The 23,467-nt window shown below is 38.9% G+C and overlaps 1 protein-coding gene across 2 annotated transcripts in view; it reads left to right on the top strand.

Annotated features, from left to right (window-relative positions):
* The window catches only part of LOC148847333 (1,4-alpha-glucan-branching enzyme 1, chloroplastic/amyloplastic-like), a 104,952-nt gene that overhangs the window by 49,672 nt on the left and 31,813 nt on the right, over positions 1-23,467 (top strand). For both annotated transcript variants that reach the window (XM_088952042.1, XM_088952041.1), the window contains exons 7-11: positions 207-287; positions 5,805-5,921; positions 6,070-6,153; positions 6,335-6,456; positions 6,719-6,838. In XM_088952042.1, the coding sequence (XP_088808168.1) occupies positions 207-287; positions 5,805-5,921; positions 6,070-6,153; positions 6,335-6,456; positions 6,719-6,838 (524 nt within the window). The remainder of the gene's footprint in view (positions 1-206; positions 288-5,804; positions 5,922-6,069; positions 6,154-6,334; positions 6,457-6,718; positions 6,839-23,467) is intronic.

The following is a 23,467-nucleotide window of genomic DNA, read 5'->3' as shown; positions in this document are numbered from 1 at the left end:
AATTTGATTCCAAATATTTCATTGTCTATTTTAGTTTGTTATCAAGTATTAGTTTATAAGATGGAAATTTTGCTGGTGTATTTCTTCAAATTTGGTTAAAGAAACCTTAGTATTTACCAGATGAAGTTTTCTTATTTTTATTTTATTCTTGCGCTAGGATTATTTGTTTCAATTATGTAAATCAATCTTTCAATATTGGTTCACAGAATGAGTTTGGTGTTTGGGAGGTCTTTTTGCCAAACAATGCAGATGGCTCACCACCAATTCCTCATGGCTCCCGAGTTAAGGTAACTTTACCTTGACGAGCAATGTAGTTTTTTCCTTTCCTGTCAATTAGTAGATGCCTTTTGTTTTTCATTGTCTATAGCAAATTGGTTTGTACCTCACAAATCTGATTTCATTTGTGCATTTGATTTTTATTAATGGCATTTTGTTTGTTTTTTTATTGATCTATAAATTTCATTTTGTCTAGCAAATTCGTATTTATGACATTTAGTGAGTTATGGAATGTGTTTCCTCCTTGTGTATTCTTCATTTCTGCTTGAAGTTGGAGCTTTTTTCATCTCTATCATGGTGTATGTTTTGTTAGCACATACCATATTTAATACAGTAGGTTGAGATGGTTTGTTCACGTGCATAGAAGACCATCTACAGCACCTGCTAGAAAAAAGTAATCTGTTAGAAGTTGAAGGGGCTAGAAGAGCTAGAGGCAGACTGAAAAGGACTTGGGTGGAAATTATAATAAATGATTTAAGTGCCCATAATTTAACAATGGATGTAGCACTGAACTGAATGGATGGTGAAAACAGGACTGATGGGACAAGGTTTAATACTATATTTGATGCATTTAGCAATGACCTGGTCCTTGGAGGTCTAATACTGAGGCGACCTAGTTAAGCCTTCTCAATGCCAAATAATGTGGGAATGGAAGGAGAAACATATGAAAAGGAGAAAAATGTGGTGTGGAATAGGTCCTGAAAGAATTAGGCATTTTTAGTATGGGCCCACAGGGTTTCACTAAGTCCAACCAACCCAGCTGCCTTTTATGTGTTGGAAAAAGCATATGCTGTTTAACCAATCTTTACATGAAATCTCTCATATATGTTCAATTGAATGCAACTCAACACAACAAAGGCTTGTCCCAACTATGAGGTTGACCACATGAATCTTTTTAAAACTGGTCTGTTCAGTTCCATATCCATTGTTAAATTATGGGCCCTCAAATAACCTCTCACTACTTCAACTCTCAGTTTTAAAAGGCTAAAGGAGGCGGTGAGGTGGTTGAGAATTGGAGAGGCAAGGCTGAGCCTTAAAATATATATTACATATATTATTTTATATGTAAGTATATGCATATGTACATGCATATTATATGTATATATGTATGTAACTTTTTAACTTTAGGTATATACAATATATATTTATTATGTTGGAATCCGATTTATTTCTTTAATAGCTAGTTTATATATTTTGTTTTTATCACATAGATGTTCTTTTTGGTATGAATCCTGTATTTCTGATTTTTTTTTTTTTTTTTTATGTCTATAACATTCTCTAGCTTAGTTTAATAATCATTCTGCTTAACTTGTTCATACATTCTATTTCTTTATTTGTAATTTTTTATGCATTATATATATATATATATATATATATATATATATATAAGTGAGTCAGTTTATATATTTACTTATTTATTAATTTATTACATATATATTTGTTTTAACATGAATCCAATTGAATCCTTTGTTTTTGAATTTTTTCGTACTTCATTTATGTTTATAACCTTTTCTACCTTAATAAAATAATATTTTTACTTAATTTACATATATTCTTGTCCATTTTTATTGTAAAGTAATTTATAAATGTTTTCAAATCAACTGTTTTGTCATAAACAAATACATAACAACTCCATTGGAGCTTAATGGCTTTAAAGTGAGATTGGATAAAAAGAGTATGATAATTTTGATCAATTTTTATCTTATTGATATTTTCTGTTTTATTTACTTTTTATTTTTTTATTTAAATGAAAAACCATAGCTATCATTTTTGGTATATAGATTGGTGGGTCCCACTATCACATGTCACGGGTGAACATATGAATGGAGATGATATTTTCACATGTGGTACATTAAGACAGATTGGCACATCAGGATTATTATATTAAGTGAGAGGGAATCAAAGAGATATTTTTGGGTTGAGAGAGATGTTATAAGAGATTTTGAGTGTAAATTGCTTTATTTTATTAGTAACCAACTAAATAACCAAGTATTGTTTAGGGGTGTTCAAATTGGGTTGATAAAACGAAAACCAAACTAAACCGAACCGGATAAGCTAATTCGGCTATCGGTTCGGTTCGGTTTTTATTTAAAAAAAATCGGTTTTCGGTTTCAGTTTGGTTTGATTGAAATTTTCAACCAAACCAAATTAATGCTGTTATTTAGTTAAGTATATTAAACATTAATGTTTTATTTAATACTTTATGCTAATTAATTATTATATTTCCCAATGAACAATTATCAATAGTTAATTAAAACCTAGACTCATTATTAATTGTTTATTAGTCATTAATTGTTCATTAATCATTAATTATTTTTGAAAATGGCCAATTCACCAATTCCCCATTGGCATAGGGCTTTGGGCCTATTTTAGCTTTTAATTAATAATAGCTAATTAATTAAAACCATTGGGTTTTGGGGCCATTTTAACTTTTCATTAATAACACTTATTAAATGCTTGTCATTCATGTGGAACCAAGGTCCAACTGATCAGAAAACTGAACCAAACCAAACCAAATTTGGTTAGGGTTGGTTTGGTTCTAAAATATAAATTGGTTCGGTTTGGTTAGAGGAAATGGTAAAACTGAATAGTCGGTTAGGTCCTTGGTTTGAACCGAACAGAACCGACTGTTGTACACCCCTAGTATTGCTAATTATTGTTAGAATTGACAGTACACGGGTAGTTAAGTCTTTTGTCTATCTAGTTAAGGTTGAGTGGTCTATTTTGTTTGGGTTTAAGTTGTTTGTCCCATACTTAATGAGGGACAAATTTGTCTTTTGTAATCTAATGCAAAGAGTATATTTGTAAAGTCGGTCGGCTGAGAGTGTGTGACTTTTCTTCTTCTCAGAAGGAACCCTTTCTCCTTCTCTTCTCTTCTTCTTCTTCTTCTTCTTCTTCTTCTTCTTCTTCTTCTTCTTCTTTTCTTCTTACTTCAGACCTAGAACTGATCTAGGGTTAATCGAATAATTCACATGCTATCAGAGCTCTAGAGTAATTCACATGGTATCCACATTATCTTACCCCTTTTGTGAGGAATACCACAGGAAGATGGATCAAAGAGACCATTAACCTCTACTGGAAGATTCCACTTGCACCCAAATAAAGTGAACAACCATACCCATATGTTTTCTATAAAAGGAACAAGATATAAATAAGTGGTGACAACCATGGTTTTCAAAACCGGATCGGACCGGATGGTCGGACTGGAAAAACCGGAAGATTCCACTTGCACCCAAATAAAGTGAACAACCATACCCAAATGTTTTCTATAAAAGGAACAAGATATAAACAAGTGGTGACAACCATGGTTTTCAAAACCGGACCGGATCGGGTTGTCGGATTGGAAAAACCAGGAACCGGTTAGGTGATTGGTTTTGATTTTCCCCAAAACCGGGATTTCTTAAAAAATCGTTGATTTTGGTCAGCAAACCGCTGACTTGGGCGGTTAACCGTTCAAACCCTTAAAACGGTTTTGACTGTTTTTAATTTTTTAATATTTTTGTTATAATGGGTCGATCGCTTGGTTCGAATGGTCGGACCATTCGACCCGATAACCGAACCCCTGACTGGTTCGGTCTCCTGGTCAGTTTTAAAAGCCATGGTGACAACTCTCACCATTGGATTTGCAAAGAACAGACCTACTAGGGGATAAGCAAAGAGATGGTCTTCTTTTTTGTAGATTATCCAAAGTGTTAATCTTCTTGAGACAAACATCCCAGCAAAAGGCATCTAGTTTTGGGGTAACAGTTTACACCAAATCTCAATAGAATGAAAAACTTGGGGAGAGGGTGAAGAGCACAAAGAATGGAATGACTATCAAAATTAGAAGGGTCTAGTCAAATAGTATCAAGAATGTGTAATAGAGTAACCACATTCTCAGATTTACTATCTCTCAACCCTCTACGAAAACAAAAGTTTCAATTAAGGCTCAAGGGAAGTGAAGAGTGGGCAATGAAAGTAGACACTAGAGTCTTTTTGAACAAAGAGATGGCAAACAAAGAAGGGAACAAGTCTTTTAGAGGACAATTTCCAATCCAAGTGTCATCTTCCCGAAACCAAACAGAATCCCTATGCACACATCATACCTTACAAAAGGAAGATAGGAAGAATGATGTGAATTGCCTTCCAAGGTGATGCCAACGTAGCCCTGTGGGATACACCTGCATCCCAACCGTTTTTCAACTTACCATGAATGCTAGCAATTACCTAATGCCAAGGTCTCTTCCACTCTAACAGCCACCTCCACAACAATTTTTCCAAAGGTGCCAAGTTCTTCTTAACCACATTGCCTATGGCTAAGCCCCCCTCTTTCTTACTTCTGCATACGAATACGATCCCCCAATTAACTAGATGCTCTTTCTTCCTTTCTCCCGGTTCTCAAAGGAAATCCCTCATAATTTTCTCTAACTCCCTAGCCTCTCTCTACAGTATTTTGAAGACCAAGAGATAGTAGAGAGGTAAGTTTGATAAGGTTTGTTTTATTAGGGTAATTCTACCCCCCCCCCTTCCCCAATGAAATGTTCTTTCATAAAAGCACTTTTATAAAAGTGTTTTTATGAAAGTAATTTAATAAATGTACTTTCATAAGGGTATATTTTGAAAATTTGAAAGAAAATGAAGGACAAAATAGTCACAAATGCATATTTAAGTGCTTATTGGAGAAAAAGACTAATTGACTACCAAACACCCAATATGAAATAATTGCTTGTTTTTTAAAATAAGCACTTGAGAAAGTTGGGTGCCAAATGCAAATAAGTGTGTATTCGAATAAGCACTCCCAAACATGGCCTTAAACCTCTTGAAGTTGGGAAGAAATCTTTAACCACCCTATTTATCAGAATAGAGTAATGACAAGATTGTAAACAACTATTAACCCAATTGCACCATCTCTCCCCAAAACCACAATTCTTCATCACCTCTAATAGAAAACTTTGGTCCACCAAGTCATAAGGTTTCTCCGTGTCCAACTTACACACAAATCCTTTGCTTCTGGTCCTCTTCATTTTCTCCACGTACTCATTGGCTACTAGAATTTGGTCAACAATCTGTTGAAGACCCCTTGAGGCTGACTTATAAGAGGTAGGAGAATAGCCTTTAACCTCAAAGACAACACTTTCACCAAAATTTTATATATGCTAGTCACTAAACTGATGGGCCTAAAATCCTTGGGGTGTGTAACGTCTGGCTTTTTGGGTATCAAGGCTAGAAAGGTGGCATTAAGCCCCTGGCTTATAAAGTGATTATCTGCAAATTGATGGAAATCCTCACACAGGTCAACCTTTAACACTTCCCAACAATCTAGAGAAAGCCATGGTAAAGCCATTTGACTTTTCTACTTCTTTGTTCTATGTTTAAGATATTTTTGAACTCCTGGTTTCTTAATTTGTTGTGTTTAACTTTTATTAATTTTACATATATATTTACACCATTGATGCATACATACAAATAGTGAACCTGAAACACTGATAACTGTTGACTTGTGCTGCCAATATTAGACCTTATCTTAACCATGTAATCATTAATCACAGATCCGTATGGACACTCCATCTGGTGTCAAAGATTCAATTCCTGCTTGGATCAAGTTCTCTGTACAAGCTCCTGGTGAAATTCCATACAATGGCATATATTATGATCCTCCAGAAGAGGTAAGATAGCCTCTAGCTGACTTACCAGAAAAAGAGTGAAGCTCTTGTGATTCTATTCTAGTTTACCCTAAATGAACCGCCTTTATTTGATGCTTGTTTTTCTTTTGTTATTTTCCCCCTCATTTTTCTATTGTAAATGTTGTTACAGGAAAAGCATGTATTTCAACATCCTCAGCCTAAAAGACCTAGATCACTGCGAATATATGAGTCACATGTGGGAATGAGTAGTACGGTGTGCATTTCTCCTCTTTGAAATTTATGAGCTATTAACTCTTATATGCTAAAAACTTGAATATATTTAAAAGCAATGTTGACCCATTGTTAATGCATATATACCATATATGTACTTAATACAATAGAGTTTACCACTTGTACACTAGGAGCCCCATTTTCAAGTTAACTTTGTGTTGCAGGAGCCAGTTATCAACACATATGCCAACTTTAGAGATGAAGTGCTCCCTCGCATTAAAAAGCTTGGATATAATGCTGTTCAGATAATGGCCATTCAAGAACATTCATATTATGCTAGTTTCGGGTATTTCTTTAACATTTTTGTGAAAGATAAAATAATGTTAGTGGAGCATTTAACATTTGAGCCATCTTTATATCATTGCTTCCTTTTTGCCATCTTGCATTGTTCCTTTTATTGTTTATTCTTTTGGTTTTGTTCACTTTGTGTCCAATCTCTTTCTACTTGATCCATTTTGCTTGGGCCTGTTGTTTTTTTTTTTTGATAAATGTTTGCTTGGTCCTGTTGTTAGTCAATCACAGTTGCATTTTTTTTAAATGTGTTGCAGGTACCATGTCACCAATTTTTTTGCACCTAGCAGCCGTTGTGGAACTCCAGATGATCTTAAGTCTTTGATAGACAGAGCTCATGAGCTAGGACTGCTTGTGCTTATGGATATTGTTCACAGGTGATAGATTTTCTATGTCAATGTGTACTCTTATGGCAAGCTAAGCTATAAGATTTCTTTTGTATTATGAATTCACACTATTGGGAGACATAAATTGATATACTATTCTTTATGATTCTGGGATATAAAAACAGTTATTATCATCACTTATTTTGTTTCTGTCTATCCATCTTCTCTTTGTATTGTTAGTAATAAAGTTTTGACTCCATGGGTAGTGTGGATGGTCTTAACAAGTTCTTGCCTCTGATTCTTCCTATAATGTTAGCTTGTGTCAAGAGCTAACTGATATCCATACAGATCTCTTTCCAGCTAGAATCTTTTAATTTCCATCTATTGTACTGTGTTTATGTTCTCTATTAAAGCATATACCAGCCAAATATTAGAGTGGTTACTTATGGGAGAATGGGACTTTCAAATATTACTTATTTGTTAGGATGGACTTTCACTGTCAATGTCATTAATAATAAATTGGCAATTTTTCTAATGTTTTTACAAGATAAAGAGTGTTTCCTTCAATTACAAGTGGACTATTAATCTATGAGTACAAGTTGGCGGTTTGGTGGCATGCCCACGTAGGGGTATAGATACGGGATATTCTTATAGATAATATTTTTTGGCACATTATATTTTGATATGTTAGATGTCATATTACAAACTCTATTTTTGCATTTACGAAAAAATGAAGCTTATGGAGATTCTGTGCTCCTTTTTTTGACTATCCTTTCTTAGCAAGGTTTTGACTTGATGGTTTGGCTCGACTCGGACCCCCCCCCCCCCCCCCCCATCTTTGGAAGAGATCCTCTCTCTTGGCCTCATGATGGTTTTGATGCTAGAGGACAGATGTTGTGGGAACTTTTTCCTTTTGTGATTTATTGGGGTCTTGGTAGGAGCAAAACAAGCAAATATTTGATACACTCCTAGCCCTTTATTAGGATGTGTGAATATCACTAGCATTACGATTCTAATTTAATTAGGTTGGAAGGCGGTATAATGTAAAGACTCTACTCCAGTAAATTTCTCCTTAATTCTGTTTTCTAGTGGTCTATCCAAAAAATAGAGAAAAAAATTCTACATGCATGAAAAAGGAAGCATCAACATGTTAATGTTTTTGTGAGCAAAATTTCTTCTCTTCTGTTTTGATTTGGAAAGTATGTTCAGGGGTGTCCAACAAATTATTAATATGGCATGCTTCCAGAGGGAGAGGGCAAAGAAAACTGAGAGGGTTGGGGAATATGTCATAGGGGTAGAAGGAAATGAGGTGCTTCTTGGCTGCTAGTTGCTGTTGTGGTATGGGTGGCTCTACTCTTAGTTTTCTTCTCAGGATTCTCAATGGTTTGACAGGCTTCTGTTTCATTTGGTTGGTTTTTGGTTAAGGTGGCTTGTACAAAAGCCACTGCTTGGTGGTCGTGGTGGTTAAGGTGTTTTGTGATGAGGTGGATGGCTTTTGTGGTTCTATCATGGTTTGGGTTTTCTGAATTTTATGCTGGTGGTTTGGGATGCAGTCAAGCCGAGCTGAGTCAAACTTTTGCATGTCTTGGCTCGATTCAACTAAAATACTACTAAACTCGGGTTTGAGTTCGATTTTGTTAGAGCTAGCCGAATAAGGGTAGATTAGTCATTTTATTTCTGTTAAGTTATGTGCTTATGTGGCAGTTTTAATAGAGACTTCCTGTCCCATACTTAAGTGGGGGCAGTTTAGCCTTTGTACTACTAATTAGAGGCTAATCCATATTAGGGTCGACTAATAGGGTTTAGGCTATCATGTTCAACTGTTCTCTTCTTCTTCTGCTCTTCTCCTGGTTCGAACTACTGTAGCTACAGGACAAACATGGTATCAGAGCAGGACGTTGCTCTCTAAATCTCCTCCCCTGCTCCTCTCTGTTCATGACCTCATTTTTTTTTCTTTCTTCTTTCTGGGCTGAAAATGGAGAACACAGATTCGACCTAGGCCTGAGAACACTTCAGTCCTCTTCTTCCTCTGCGCAGAACTTGACTGTTTTTCAAGAAAAAAAAAACAACTTCAGAAGTGGATGGTCGACTGAAGCTCTTGGTTACCTTTTTTTTTTTGTGCTGTTGGTATTTCTGGGTTGAAAGCCTTCAAAATTTGCTTGGACTTATCAGAACCTAGAGAACTAGGTTGTTTGGAGCCTTTTTCTTGGAAAAAGGTCCAAGAACAGGCTGTGTTTACAGTGGCCGAATGGTGTAAGGGTATGTTTGACCCTTTTATGTGGGTCTGTAGTTGTTTTGAAGCCTTTGTTGGTCACAAGTGACCTGAATTGAATGACAGGTTACTGCAATGGCAGTAGTTGATGTTTTCTTTGGACTTGTAGTGCCCTCTGAAAAGGTCAGACAGATTTGTACCATGTGTGACGGCTATGGTTGTGTGGTGGTGCTTGTGATGCTCAATCTCTATTGAGCAGCTTCAAGAGGGCTTGTATGTGGTCAGTGAGTTGCTGAATTAATGTCAGTGTGTTTCATGGTTTTCTGAAATCGGTAGTGGTGTGAACAAGAACAAAAGTTTGTGTACCTATCAACTATGTTTGGGGACGGCTGTGGTGTCTGGGACATCTATGTGTTTGGGGACTGATTGATTGAGAATAGTGGTGATTGATTGTGACTGGTTGTGAGCCTATCATCTGTGTTTGGGGACTGCTGTAGTGTCTGGAACATCAAACTCCTGACAGCAGTACTTAGTTGGCGACTGGGAATTCAGATTAGAGATAGCATTGGAAGAGCATCATGGCAGCAACTGGAGATGGTTGTAGTGATCAGAAACCTAGTGTGGTGATTCCCTCTGATTATCTGGGTGTGCAGATGACTTCAATTAAACGTAATGGTGAGAACTGTGGACCATGGGCCAAGTCAGTGGAAGTTTTTCTCAAGGCAAAGAGGAAAGTGAAGCATGTGAAGGAAGATAAACCACCAGCTGACTCTTCAGGGTTTGATGACTGGGAACAGGAAGACGCCCAAATCATGACATGGTTATGGAATAGTATGGAACCTGTTGTCAGTTGTTTATGTTTATGTATTCAGGTTTAGTACCATAAGGGTACTGATGTAATTTCCTCTTTGATTACTGTTCGGCTGTACTAGTATAAATAATAATAGATCATTCTTTCGCCCCCTAAGTTCAATAGGGGCTTTCAGTCCTCTCGGCTCTCCTCTCCTCTCTCCCTCTCTTCTCTCCTCTTGTCTATCACTTGCTCTTGCTCAACATGGTATCAGAGCAAGTTCGTCTAGGCCTGAAAACAAATTAGTTGAGGTCATTCTCCAATGCCGAGTAGATTGCCTCTTCATCTCCTAGAAGCTGTATCCCTGATGCTCGACTTCAAGAAGGAAGAAGGTGCCGGCCTGACTGTTCTGCTTCCTAGCGCAGAAAAGAGTTTTGGTACAAAGTCTTTTCGTGTTCCAGCCCATATGCTGTTTTCCTTGATTGCTCGGCTGTAGAGAGGCTGTCACCTGTTGTACGAAGAGGAGGTTCTGGTTTGCAGAGAGGCTGGAGTTCAAGAAGGTACTGTCCATCTGCTGTTCGGGTGCCCTGGTATTCAACTGAAACTGTTTTTTGTTGTTCTTTCTTCTTGCACCCTTCGATGGACTGTTGATGCCCTAAAATTCGAATGTGGTGTTCTCCTCTGGTGTGTCACTACTATTCGGCTACATTGTTGATGGACTGAGGTTTTTTCCTTGATTGTTCTTGTTGTTCGGCTACATTATTGATCTTAGTGACTGTTCGGCTACCCTGAAGTTGGTGTCAGCCGATTAGGTGTATGGTGAACTATCACCTCGTGTTTCTCTTCTACTAAGGAGTTGTATGAAAACTGTAAAACCGTAGGTCATACAACTAGAAGTTCAGGACTGTTATCAGTCTTGAACCCTAATGAATCTCAGGATCGAAGATAAGAAGGAAGAAAGAGGAGAGAAGAGAAAGAGGGAGGAGAAGCAGTAGAACACAAGGGTTGAAAGGAGGAGTAGAAGCTTAATGTTCTGCCGCCGCCACTTTAATTAATATTTATAGGTTATGCTCATTACATGGAAAGGACATATCTGCCCTTAGTCTTTACATAACAAATAGAGTAAAACAAAGACTGAAATAAATAACAACTGAAACAACTAAATGACCAATAGCTAACCCTAGGCAGACTAGAACATCTTCTACCCTACGAACACAGTGGGACCGTAGCTGTGGGGCCCACATCAGTGTTCTCTACAATACAGACCTGGTTATGTACTGCATTGTAGTGTTTGTATGTTTGTTCATTGGATTCCTACAAAAAATTGTAGGTCATACAGACTAGTTCAAGTGCTGCAGCAACAGTGCTTGTTCTTGGCTCTCTGTGAAACAGCAGGTCAGAAGTACCTAGTTGTATGCTGAAATAGCAAGTGCTTCTTCTTTTGTGGACTGAAGGACATAAGATCTCTTTTCTGTAACAGCTCTGTGAGGCAGTGCGCCTTGGGTGTCGTGTATTCTTAAACTTGAAATCATGAATAGTGAAGATTCAGCCACATCTGGAATCTCCACAATGCTGAATGGAATGAGTGGGGGTGGTGACCTATCCTTCCCTATGGTTGTTGTTCCTCTTGATGGATTAAATTACCTAGAATGGTCAAGAGGGATCAAGTTATACATCACTGCAAGAGGGAAGATAGGCTACATTAATGGGAGGATAAAAGAACCATCCTCCGGGAGTGCTGAATATGATAGATGGAATCAAGAGAACAGTATTGTTATGTCCTGGCTCTTGGTTTCCATGCAGCCTCAAATCAGGAAGAATTTCTTGTGGGCTGAAACTGCGAATGAAATCTGGGAACAAGCAAAGTCTACATATTCAGAATTGAGACACTATGCCAAAATTTATCAACTGCAGGCAACATCTTCTACTTGTAGACAGGGGGAGAGGTGTTTATCGGTCTATTACTCTGACTTAACATCTGCCTGGAAAGAGTTGGATCACTACCAGAGTGTGGATTGAAAATGTGATGAGGATGCTAAGAAGTACAAACAGATCGTCTCCCAGCAAATGGTGTTTGCATTCTTACATGGTCTGAATCCTATGTATGAATCTATCAGAGTTCAGATTCTCAGCTCTAAGGATCTCCCTTCTGTTCAGGAAGTCTATGCTCTTGTACAATCTGAAGAAAGAAGGAGAAATTTGATGAAAGGGGGTGTATCCACTGGTGGGGGATCTTCTTCCCGGAAAGGAGATCTCCAAAAAAAACAGAAGATAAGGAAAAATTATGGTGCACTCCTTGCCAGAAACCCCGACACACCAAAGATGCCTGTTGGGATCTTCATGGGAAACCAAAATGGGCTCAAGATCTGACTAAGAAGCAAAGTTCAGAGGTGAATAAGAAGTACGGGCAGCAAAATACAAAGAAACATCACATGGCCAACATGGCTACTCGGGAGCATCAGCCTACCATTTCTACTGTGACTCAGACACATCTCACTGGACCTGACCCGAGGGAGGACATTATGAATTCCTTCCGTGACCATTTAGAGCTCTATGGTAGAGCAATTCGTCAGATGGATACTCCTCCCTCAACCTCATTTGCATCTACGTCAGGTAACCCTGCCACTGGTTTCCATGTTGCTTCTCACACCCATGACTCTCCATGGATCATTGATTCTGGAGCATCTAAACATATGACTGGTACGTCCTCTTACTTTCAAACCTATCACCCTCTTTCTGGAAGAGACAAGGTGAGACTAGCCGATGGATCATACTCTTCCATAGCTGGTCAAGGAACCCTCTCTCTTCCTCTTGGCCTTACCCTCTCTGATGTTCTTCATGTTCCAAACTTTCCCATTAATTTGTTCTCTATTAGTAGTGTTACTAATTCCTTAAATTGCTCAGTGACTTTTTTCCCTTCTCATTGCGTGATTCAGGATCTGGCCTCGGGGAGGACGATTGGTAGGGGTCGTATGGCTGATGGACTTTACATGCTGGAGAATAAGGCTGGTCTTCATGTTACAGAGTCTATGAGTCAGTCCTATAAGAAAAAAGTCTATTTATGGCATTGTCGTCTTGGTCATTTGTCTTTTGAGTCTTTGAAAGTTGTATTCCCATATCTGTTTAAGTCAATGTCTATCTCTGACTTTTCTTGTCAAACGTGTCAGTTGAGTAAACATTGTAGAACTCATTTTCTTCAAAGACATAGTAAATCTGAATCTCCATTTCACATTGTTCATTCTAATGTGTGGGGCCCTGTTACTTTACCATCTGAGAGTGGCTACAAGTATTTCATTACCCTCATTGATGATTATTCTAGATTTACATGGGTATATCCGATGCGAATAAGGGAAGAAGTACCAAAAATCAGTCAAGATTTCCAGCGGATGGTCTTCACTCAATTTCAAACTGAAATCCAAATTTTCCAATCAGATAATGCAAAAGAATTTTTTCATAGTGACCTCACGGAATTTTTTGCTTCGCATGGTTCCCTTCACCGTAGCTCTTGTGCCCGCACACCACAACAAAATGGTGTGGCCGAGCGGAAGAACCGACATCTCCTTGAAGTGGCTCGAGGTTTACTACTTCATATGAATGTTCCCAAACGGTTTTGGCTTGAAGCTGTTCTTTGTTCCACTTACCTTATAAACCGTTTGCCCTCTCCTCGGTTAGAGTACAAAGCCCCACATCAACTTCTCTTTCCTAAGGCTCCCCTTCTTTCTATTCCTCCTCGTGTCTTTGGTTGTCGGTGTTTTGTCCAAAATCTGTCTCCCACCCGTGGGAAATTGGACTCTCGTGCTATACCTTACATATTTCTTGGTTACTCCTTCACTTAAAAGGGCTACCGTGTTTTTGATCCTATTTCTCGTAAATTCTATGTCTCCATGGATGTTTCTTTCTTTGAAGATGAGCATTTCTATCATGTTTCTCCTCAGGGGGAGTGTAGACATGAGGAGAAACTAGTTCAGCTTCCCTCTCTCCCTGACCCTCCACATTTTCGTGTTTTTTCTCGCCGTCGCAAAGGCCAGCCAAATCCAAGAGCTGTAGAGAATCCGGAAGCTGTACCTCCTGTGCCACCAGACTCCTCGAGGGAGGATCATACTCACTCAGGTATTTTAGCTCCCAATGATGTCCTTGAACCTATTGAAAATGATTCCTCTACTGCTAATGATCTTGACCGTCCTATTGCTCACAGGAAGGGGGTCAAATTGTGCACCACAAAACATCCCATTTCCAACTTTGTATCCTATGAGAACATTTCACCCTCATCCTGTCCCTTCCTTACATCTATTGACAGTGTCCCTATCCCTAAGAATGTGGAAGAAGTTCTTTCAGTTCCTGAATGGACAAATGCCATGAGGGAAGAAGTTAATGCCCTTCACAAAAATGGCACATGGGAACTTGTTGATCTTCCCAAGGGAAAGGTTCCAGTTGGATGTAAATGGGTGTTCACAGTCAAACATAAGGCGGATGGAACAGTGGAAAGGTATAAAGCTCGCTTAGTGGCAAAGGGATTTACTCAAGTGTATGGAGTTGATTATGCTGAAACTTTTGCCCCCGTTGCCAAGATGAATTCCATTAGAGTCCTTTTCTCTCTTGCAGCCAATCTGGATTGGGTTTTACACCAACTGGACATCAAGAATGCATTCTTGAATGGTGACCTTGAAGAGGAAGTGTACATGATTCAACCTCCTGGGTTTCTAGCCCAAGGCAATGAACAGAAAGTGTGCAAGTTGAAGAAGTCCTTATACAGGCTGAAACAACCACCAAGAGCTTGGTTCAGTAGATTCCATGTGGCAGTTCAGCAGAAAGGATACAGGCAATGTCAGTCAGATCATACACTGTTCGTGAAAAAAGGAGAAGGTAAAATTGCTGCTCTAATTGTTTATGTGGATGACATAATTGTTACTGGTGATTGGGAGGATGAAATTCAGAAATTGAAACTTTTCTTTGCAACTCAGTTTGAAGTGAAGGATCTAGGACCTGCCAGATGCTTCCTTGGAATTGAAGTTGCCCGATCAAAGAAGGTATCTTCATTTCTCAAAGGAAATACGTCTTACATTTACTTCAGGACACTGGAAAGATGGGGGTGAAGCCAGTTGACTCTCCCATCGACCCCAACCATAAATTAGGTGACAACTGTGGTGAATCACTCAAGGATGTGAAACAGTTTCAGAGACTTGTAGGGAGATTGTTATACCTTTCAATGACTCGCCCAGACATTGCATATGCTGTTGGTGTCCTCAGTCAATTCATGCATGCTCCTAGGTCTTCTCATTTTGAAGTAGCAGAGAGAATCCTCCGATATTTGAAGAAGTATCCGGGTACTGGTTTGTTGTTTCAAAAGCAAGAACATTTGAAAGTTGAAGTTTATACATATGCAGATTGGGCTGGATCCCAAAGTAACAAAAAGTCTACTAGTGGCTACTGCACCTTCATAGGAGGGAACCTTGTTACATGGAGAAGTAAAAAGCAAAATGTGGTAGCTAGATCTAGTGCTGAAGCTGAATATCGTGCTATGGCCCACGGGGTTGCTGAAGGCATGTGGATAAAGAATTTGTTGGGGGAGTTGGGTTTTCCAGTGACCAAACCTATAACTCTATTTTGTGATAACAAAGCAGCTATAAGCATTGTTGCCACTCCGGTGCTAAATGATAGAACAAAACACATCGAAGTTGACAAGCATTTTATCAGAGAGAAAATTATCACAGGCGAAGTGTGTACCCCCTATGACACTTCTGAGAACCAGCTTGTAGACATCTTTACAAAGGGTTTAAACCTTTCCAGACATCATGATCTTTGTGACAAGTTGGGCATGATTGATATCTATGCTCCAACTTGAGGGGGAGTGTTGTCAGTTGTTTATGTTTATGTATTCAGGTTTAGTACCATAAGGGTACTAATGTAATTTCCTCTTTGATTACTGTTCGGCTGTACTAGTATAAATAATAATAGATCATTCTTTCGCCCCCTAAGTTCAATAGGGGCTTTCAGTCCTCTCGGCTCTCCTCTCCTCTCTCTCTCTCTTCTCTCCTCTTGTCTATCACTTGCTCTTGCTCAACAGAACCCAAAATAAGTGCCAACTTTATGTTCTTAGATACAGCTAAGGACATATGGGAACATGCCAAGAAGCTTTATTCTGGGCAGGGTAATACTACAAGGGTATATCAGTTCTATTAGGAGTATTTCAATCCACAGCAAGGGAATAAAGCCCTAGAAGAGTACTATGCCAGTATGAAGAACCTCATAAATGAACTCAATGTCTATCATCCCCACTCCAGATGTTAAGGTTTAGCAACAACAGAGGGAACAACTAGATGTCACTAGGTTCTTAGTGGGGTTGAAATCAGAATATGAACCTGTTAGGGCCCAAATATTGGGAGGCTCTACTCTTCCTACACTTGAGGAAGTTTTTGCACAGATTCGTAGGATTTCTTTGGGACCTATAGAGAATCCCACACAGTCTGACAGATCAGCATTTGTGATAGCCAGAGGAGGTGGACGTGGTACTAGAGGGGGAGAACATGCCTCTCAAGGAGGTTGTGGTGGTTCCGTATTTGGCTGTGGTGGTGGTCATGACTCAGGGGGAGGCTGTGGTAAAGGAAAAAGTAACTCTACAAGGAAGTGTACCCATTGTGGCAGGGATGGACATTCAGTGAATTTCTGTTATGATCTCCATGGCCCTCCTTCTACATGGGTGTAGTAGCTGGTGGGGTTGATGTTAGTGATAACAAACAGGCAGATCTAACACCTTCCACATCTACATCTGTTTCCGAGAAGGAGATGGTGAGTGTACCGCGTGATGAGTATGAGAGGTTCCTCCAGGCTACTTCACAGCATACTACAACGACCCTTGCCCACTCAGGTATAGCTTGTCTGGCATCCAAACCCTCTCCTTGGATTATTGACTCTTGAGCCTCTGATCACATGACCGGGACTCTAGGTGTGTTATCTTCCCTCTTTGAAACTTCCACATCTCAAAATGTTACCCTTGCCAATGGTTCCTCTTCTCCCATCTGTGGTGTTGGTAATGTTGACACGGCTTCTCTTTCTTTATCATATGTTCTATATGTCCCTACGTTTCCATTCAATCTTATGTCTGTTAGTAAATTAACCAAGACTCTTAATTGCTCTATTACATTTATCCCTTCCTTTTGTGTTTTTCAGGATCTCAAGACGGGGAAGAAGATTGGTGGGGGGCATGAGGCTGGTGGGTTGTATTACCTTGACAGTGGTGGATCGTCATTTGCACTTCAGACTTCACTCACTCCTTTACAGTGGCATTATCGACTGGGACATCCATCTCTCAAGGCACTCAAGATACCGGTTCCGTCTTTGAGTCATTTGTTGTCTTTATAGTGTGAGTCGTGTCAGTATGGGAAACATTGTTGGGCTCCCTTCAATCCTTGAGTTGATAGTCATATGTTGAGTCCTTTTGCTTTGGTTCATTCAGATGTTTAGGGTCCGATTAAAATAGAGTCTTATAATGGTTACAAGTATTTTGTCACTTTTATTGATGATTGTTCAAGGATGACATGGATTTATTTAATGAAAAAAATGAATGAATTATTTTCCATTTTTCAAAAATTCCATGCTGAAATACGTACACAGTTTGGTGTTCCAATCAAAGTTCTTCGTTCAGATAACGATCGTGAATACTTTCTTACTTCCTTTCAACAGTATTTAAAACAGCATGGCATCATTCATCAAACTTCATGTGCATCCACTCCTCAACAAAATGGAGTGGCTGAATGAAAGAACCGTCATCTCCTTGAAACCGCTCGGTCTATTCTTCATCATATGAGTGTTCCTAAACGATTTTGGAATGATGTTGTACTTACTGCGTGTTTCCTTATTAATCGGATGCCTTCCTTCATTCTTCATGGTCGGTCTCCCTTCTCTATTTTGTTCCCCACCTTGTCTCCCTTTCCATTAACACCCCGCATCTTTGGTTGTGTGCTTTGTTCACAATCTGAGTCCTGGGATAGACAAGCTAGATGCACGCTCTATTAAGTGTGTCTTTCTTGGCTACTCTCAGACTCAAAAAGGGTACAAGTGTTGCAATCCCATTACTTGGAAGTGCTATGTCTGTCCTAATATCACCTTTTTTGAGTCTGTCCCCTTCTTCTCAGATCCTGAAGCATTAGTTTCTCCACCTTTGCTTCCTCTTCCTCTTCCAGTCAGTGATCCCGTTTCGGGTGTTTCAGTTGGGGTTGGCCCTTCACCTCCTCCAATGCAGATCCCTTCTGAACGACCACCGATATGGCATGTGTATACTCATTGACAGACACCGGCTCCTACTCCAGCTTCTACCTTGTCTGTGGATCCTGTTCTTGCTCCTGTCCCAGAACCTTCAGGACTTGATCTTCCCATTGCTTTACGAAAAGGTAAACGTAGTTGTACCCTCCATCCCATTTCCAATTTTGTTTCAGTCTCTCGTCTCTCGCCTTTCCGCTTCACATTGCCAGTTTGTTTCACTGTTGTCATCTATTTCTATACCTAAGAATGTCCAAGAGGCTCTTAGCTCACCTGGGTGGTGGCAGGCAATGGAGGAGGAACTCTCTGCCCTTCATCATACTCAAACATGGGAGCTCACTACTCTTCCTCCTGGTAAGCATGTTGTGGGTTGTAAATGGGTGTATACTATTAAATACTTGCCGGATGGTAGCGTGGAGTGTCTGAAGGCCAGACTTGTTGCTAAAGGTTATTCACAGTTGTATGGGGTGGACTATATGGAGACATTCTCTCCAGTGGCTAAGATTGGCTCTGTCCGTGTCTTAATTTCCCTAGCAGTTATGTATGATTGGCCATTTCAACTTGACATAAAAATGCCTTCCTTCATGGTGACCTTATGGAGGAGCTATATATGGAGCAACCACCTAGGTTTGTTGCTCAGGGGGAGGATGGTAAGGTGTGCAGATTGAAAAAGGCTATTTATGGATTGAAAAAGGCAATTTAGTGAAGTGATGCAGAATTTTGGAATGAAACAATGCCAGGTTGACCACTCGGTGTTAAGCTATGATTCAGAAGCCGGAAAGATTTTATTAGTGGTCTATGTGGATGATATTGTCATAACTGGTAGTGACAAATTGGGGATTGATAAACTAAAGGTATTTCTGCAAAATCATTTTCAAACAAAAGACCTTGGGACATTGAAGTATTTCTTGGGTATAGAAGTTGCTAGATCAAGACAAGGTGTAAACCTGTGCCAAAGAAAATATGTTCTTGATTTGGTGGATGAAACAGGACTGTTAGGTGCAAAACCGGTTGAAACTCCCATGGAGCCAAATGCTAAGTTGAGCATTGATACAGGGGAAATATTTGATGATCCTGGAAGGTATAGACGGTTAGTGGGGAAGCTGAACTATTTGACTATCATGAGTCCAGACATCTCCTTTGTAGTCAGTGTGGTGAGCCAATTTATGCAGAACCCTCGGATACCTCACTGGGATGCAATTCTTAGAATTGTAAGGTACCTGAAGGGAGCTCCAGGCCGTGGGTTATTGTACAAACCAGGAGGAAGACTTGAAGTAATTGGGTATACAGGTGCAGATTGGGCAGGCTTTGTGTCTGATAGAAGATCTACTACAGGTTACTGCACATTTCTTTGAGGAAATCTTGTGACATGGAAGAGTAAGAAGTAGACGGTTGTGGCAAGGAGCAGTGCTGAAGCCGAATACAGAGCCATACATGTGAATTAGTATGACTGAGGAATCTCTTACAAGAAATCGGGTTCTCCGTGGATAGACCTATGAAATTGTAATGTGAGAATCAAGCTGCACTCCACATCTCATCTAACCCTGTTTTTCATGAGAGAACAAAGCACATAGAGATTGATTGCCACTTTGCGAGGGAGAAGGTCCTTATTGGAGAGATAAGCACAGAACATGTGGGCTCAGGTGATCAATGGACAGATTTGTTTACAAAAGGCTTAAGCTCAGGGAGAGTGAACTATATATGTAACAAGCTGGGATTATATGACATATATTCTCCAGCTTGAGAGTGAGTGTTAGAGCTAGCTGAATAAGGGTAGATTAGTCATTTTATTTCTGTTAAGTTATGTGCTTATGTGGCAGTTTTAATAGAGACTTCCTGTCCCATACTTAAGTGGGGGCAGTTTAGCCTTTGTACTACTAATTAGAGGCTAATCCATATTAGGGTCGACTAATAGGGTTTAGGCTATCATGTTTGACTGTTCTCTTCTTCTTCTTCTTCTTCTTTTGCTCTTCTCCTAGTTCGAACTACTGTAGCTACAGGACAAACAGATTTGAACTCTATTTCTTTATTCGATCTTGGTTTGGTTAAATATTCTATGAGCTTGAGTTTGGCTCGAAAGCTTAAAAATGAGTATATTTTTATATTATATATATTAAATATATAGTATATTCTTATATTATATAGAATATAAAATCATATTTTTATAATAACTAATCGAGCCAAACTTTTTATTAGTCAAGCTCGAGTTTGAATTACTAATTGAGCTTGCCTTCAGATTTGAACTCGATTAGAATCGAACCTGAGCCGATCCTAATTGAACTCAAGCCTGAAGTATTTCATTAGATTCGATTTGATTGCAGCCCTACTAGTATGCTCTCTCTCTCTCTGTCTCTCTCACTATTTTTTTGTTTTTGTGCTGCCTCTTTTTGTTCTGTATCTTTTCTGGGCTAATTGGCCTGGTACATATTGGATATCTGTTTCTTTTTCTCTCATTTAATTTTGATTCTTTTTCGTATGGGAGAGTAGGGATTCCGACGTATTTGAGATACAAGGGAGTTTGCATAGCCAGGGGAGTATTCCAGAAGTGTAACCAATAGAACCATGTTTTCCTGCAAAGAGATGAAAAGGAATAATATCCTGACATGGTGATGAGGTTGAATAAGAAAATGAGATTACCTTTAGAAATTCAGTTAACTGTGCAGAGTGGGACTGATAGTAACTGTAATTGAAATCGACTCTCAAAAGATAAAGCTACCACAAGCTTTTATCACTATTCATATTCAGATGTACCCAATATAACCTCACCCCACAAGCTTTTTTTATCAGCAAAATGAAAATTTATTTAATCAGAATAAAAAGAGTACAACCAGATGCTGGAAGAACTTCCTACAACCTATTTGTTTTACAATAGTATGTCAATTGCAACTTAGGCCAAAATAATTACTGCCCATAGACCCCTTGCTTAGCTAATGAGTCTGCCATCCCATTAACATTTCTCCAATCCCATTTAAAGGTACTGCCCATCTCTTTAGCTACACAATCAATTTCACTTAGGGTATGCCTCTACAACCAAGCACCTGAAGTATTACAGCTTGTCCAAGTTATGACTAATTGTGAATCCCCATCCACATCCACCTGTTGAAACCCAAGATGCTTTGCTATCCTTGGTCCTTGAAGCAGTGCCATTGACACAGCTCTCAAAGAATCCCCAAGTCCAGTCAGGCCTAAGTACATTACCACAATCTTACCTCCCATACCCCCAACAGCCACTGGGCCTGGATTACCCAAGGAGTTCCTGTCAACATTCAGATTAATCTTGTTATTTTCTGGAGGTTTCCATTCCATTATCACTTTGTCCTTAACTGTAGAGGAATTTGCCACTTGAAATTGACTTACAATTTCAAGTAAAGATTTAAAATCTGGGGAAGAGGGTTGCACTGTTGACTGTGAACTGAGAAGTCGTTGATGGGGATCAAGTATATGAATTACTGGACCAATTTTAGGTGAGAACTTATGATTCCTAGATACCTGTACAAGGATGCTCCATTGTGTTGGATTTAGACACCTGATCCATCAAGTGTCCTTGCTGTATCTGGGTGGAAGGTGTGAATTCTTTTTTGATTTGGACATGCATAGTTTGTCTGATCAACTCACGGATTCAGGTGGTTAGAAGGTTAAACTTCATGCCCACCAGAAGTTGGGTTACAAGTAACTAACAGAGTAAGGCATCCAGAAAGGAGTGATCTCTCTGTTATATGCAGTTGCAGTCAATGAGATCAAAGACGATAAGAGGATGAAAGCAGTGAAAGATCTATTGGTTTGCTGTCATTGATTTAAGGGTGATAGATCAGCTTTATACACGTTCATCTTCTGCAAAACCTCAAATCTGGATAGTTTAATCTGCAATGAAGATGGAGATTTACTGCTTCAAAGTATCCAAGAAGGTATGTTGTGAATCTAGTGGAAAATCCAGAGAATAGTTGCTGCTTTTCTTCTAGTAGCAGAGTACTAGTGGATACTAACAATGAGAAAAATGAAATCACATCTTTCTCCAACACTGATTTTAAGAGGAGAAAAAGAAAAACTGTAGGGAAGAACAGAAAATTAAGTGCAATTCTCATTCCATTTTTCTGTTCCGAACAAATTGACATGTATTTATAGAACTCAAAGCTCTGACTAAAATAAAATTTTGGTATAATTACAAAACTGCAGCCGACTGCTAAGTAGGATCTTATGAACTCCTAAAATTAGAAATACAGCAAAATAGAAACTAGTGGACTGGACCAGGTTGAGTCCAACAAGGGTAGTCCAGTTAGGACAACATAGTTTAAAAGAAATTTTCAGTGGGGCCAGCTTGGTTCTTAGAGGGTGCTGAATCAGCCCATCTGCCTGTGTATTTGCATATATGTTGTTGCTGGCAAGGAAACCAACACCAATGATGAGAAAGCACTTCTTAAGTAAAAAAGATACAATGGCAATAAACATGAATAGAATACTTTTACCCACTTTTTCTTTACAGAGGCCATGGAAGCTTCTGATATTGCACTTGTTGAACAAGCATTAAATCTTTGCTCAGAGAGAGTGGTACAATGCAACTAGAAGGTGAGCCTTTATTGCTACAATTTTTTTGATAAACTTTATTGTTACATTTTTTTAATATTAGGCAAACTACAACGTATTTAAATAAGCAGGAAAATCCAAAGTAGTACATACAACACCACTAACATTTACCATCCATTCTGGAGCAGTGTCAACACAATAAAACCTTGTCTTGTAATTGACTATATGAACTATTTTATGTTGTCGCTTTAATTTTTTAGGTTTATGTATGGGGGTTTTGTTTCAGTTTCTGTCTTTCTTCTGGGAGATGTTACAAGTGGAGGGAGCTAGAAGAGCCAGGGGTAGACTAAAAAGAACATGGGTAGAAACATAGAAGTAGTAAGAAGTGATTTAAGCACTAATAGTTTGACAGTGGATATGGTTTTAAATAGATGATGACGATTTATGATTATGGGACAAGGCATGGATGATGATGATTTCTAGTTTATGATTCTACTTTCTTTTTCTTAATTTCTGGTGTATTGACAGTTCTCTTAAAATCGACTTACCAGTAAATCTACACGAGATTATTGCTTTTCAGTTTCTTCAATTTGAAGGTTTCATTTGGTAGTCAGGTGTGCTTGGGTAGTGGTGTCTTGTGGTTCCTTGTATTGATGGTATTCAGCAGATTATTGTGGTCTTTTAGTGTTTCTTGTTTATTTGGATCTTTGGTCGGTGCATTTCTGCTCATGGCTTTTCATTTCGAAATTTTCTACTATTGATGTTGGTGTTGCTTTAATTCTTGGAGAAGCAGAGCTTTGAATTTTCCTTTTAGGTCTTCCTCTTGTGCATGTTTCTTTTCCTTTCGGCTCTTGTCATCCATTGGCTTGGTATTCTATTCTGTATATGCCTTTATGAAAGT

Source organism: Nelumbo lutea, chromosome 6 (genome assembly GCF_056320005.1).
Source record: "Nelumbo lutea isolate HS-2025 chromosome 6, American lotus-T2T, whole genome shotgun sequence".
Classification (NCBI taxonomy): domain Eukaryota; kingdom Viridiplantae; phylum Streptophyta; class Magnoliopsida; order Proteales; family Nelumbonaceae; genus Nelumbo; species Nelumbo lutea.
Note: the sequence above shows the minus strand (reverse complement) of the source record. Positions and strands in the feature narration are given on the sequence as shown.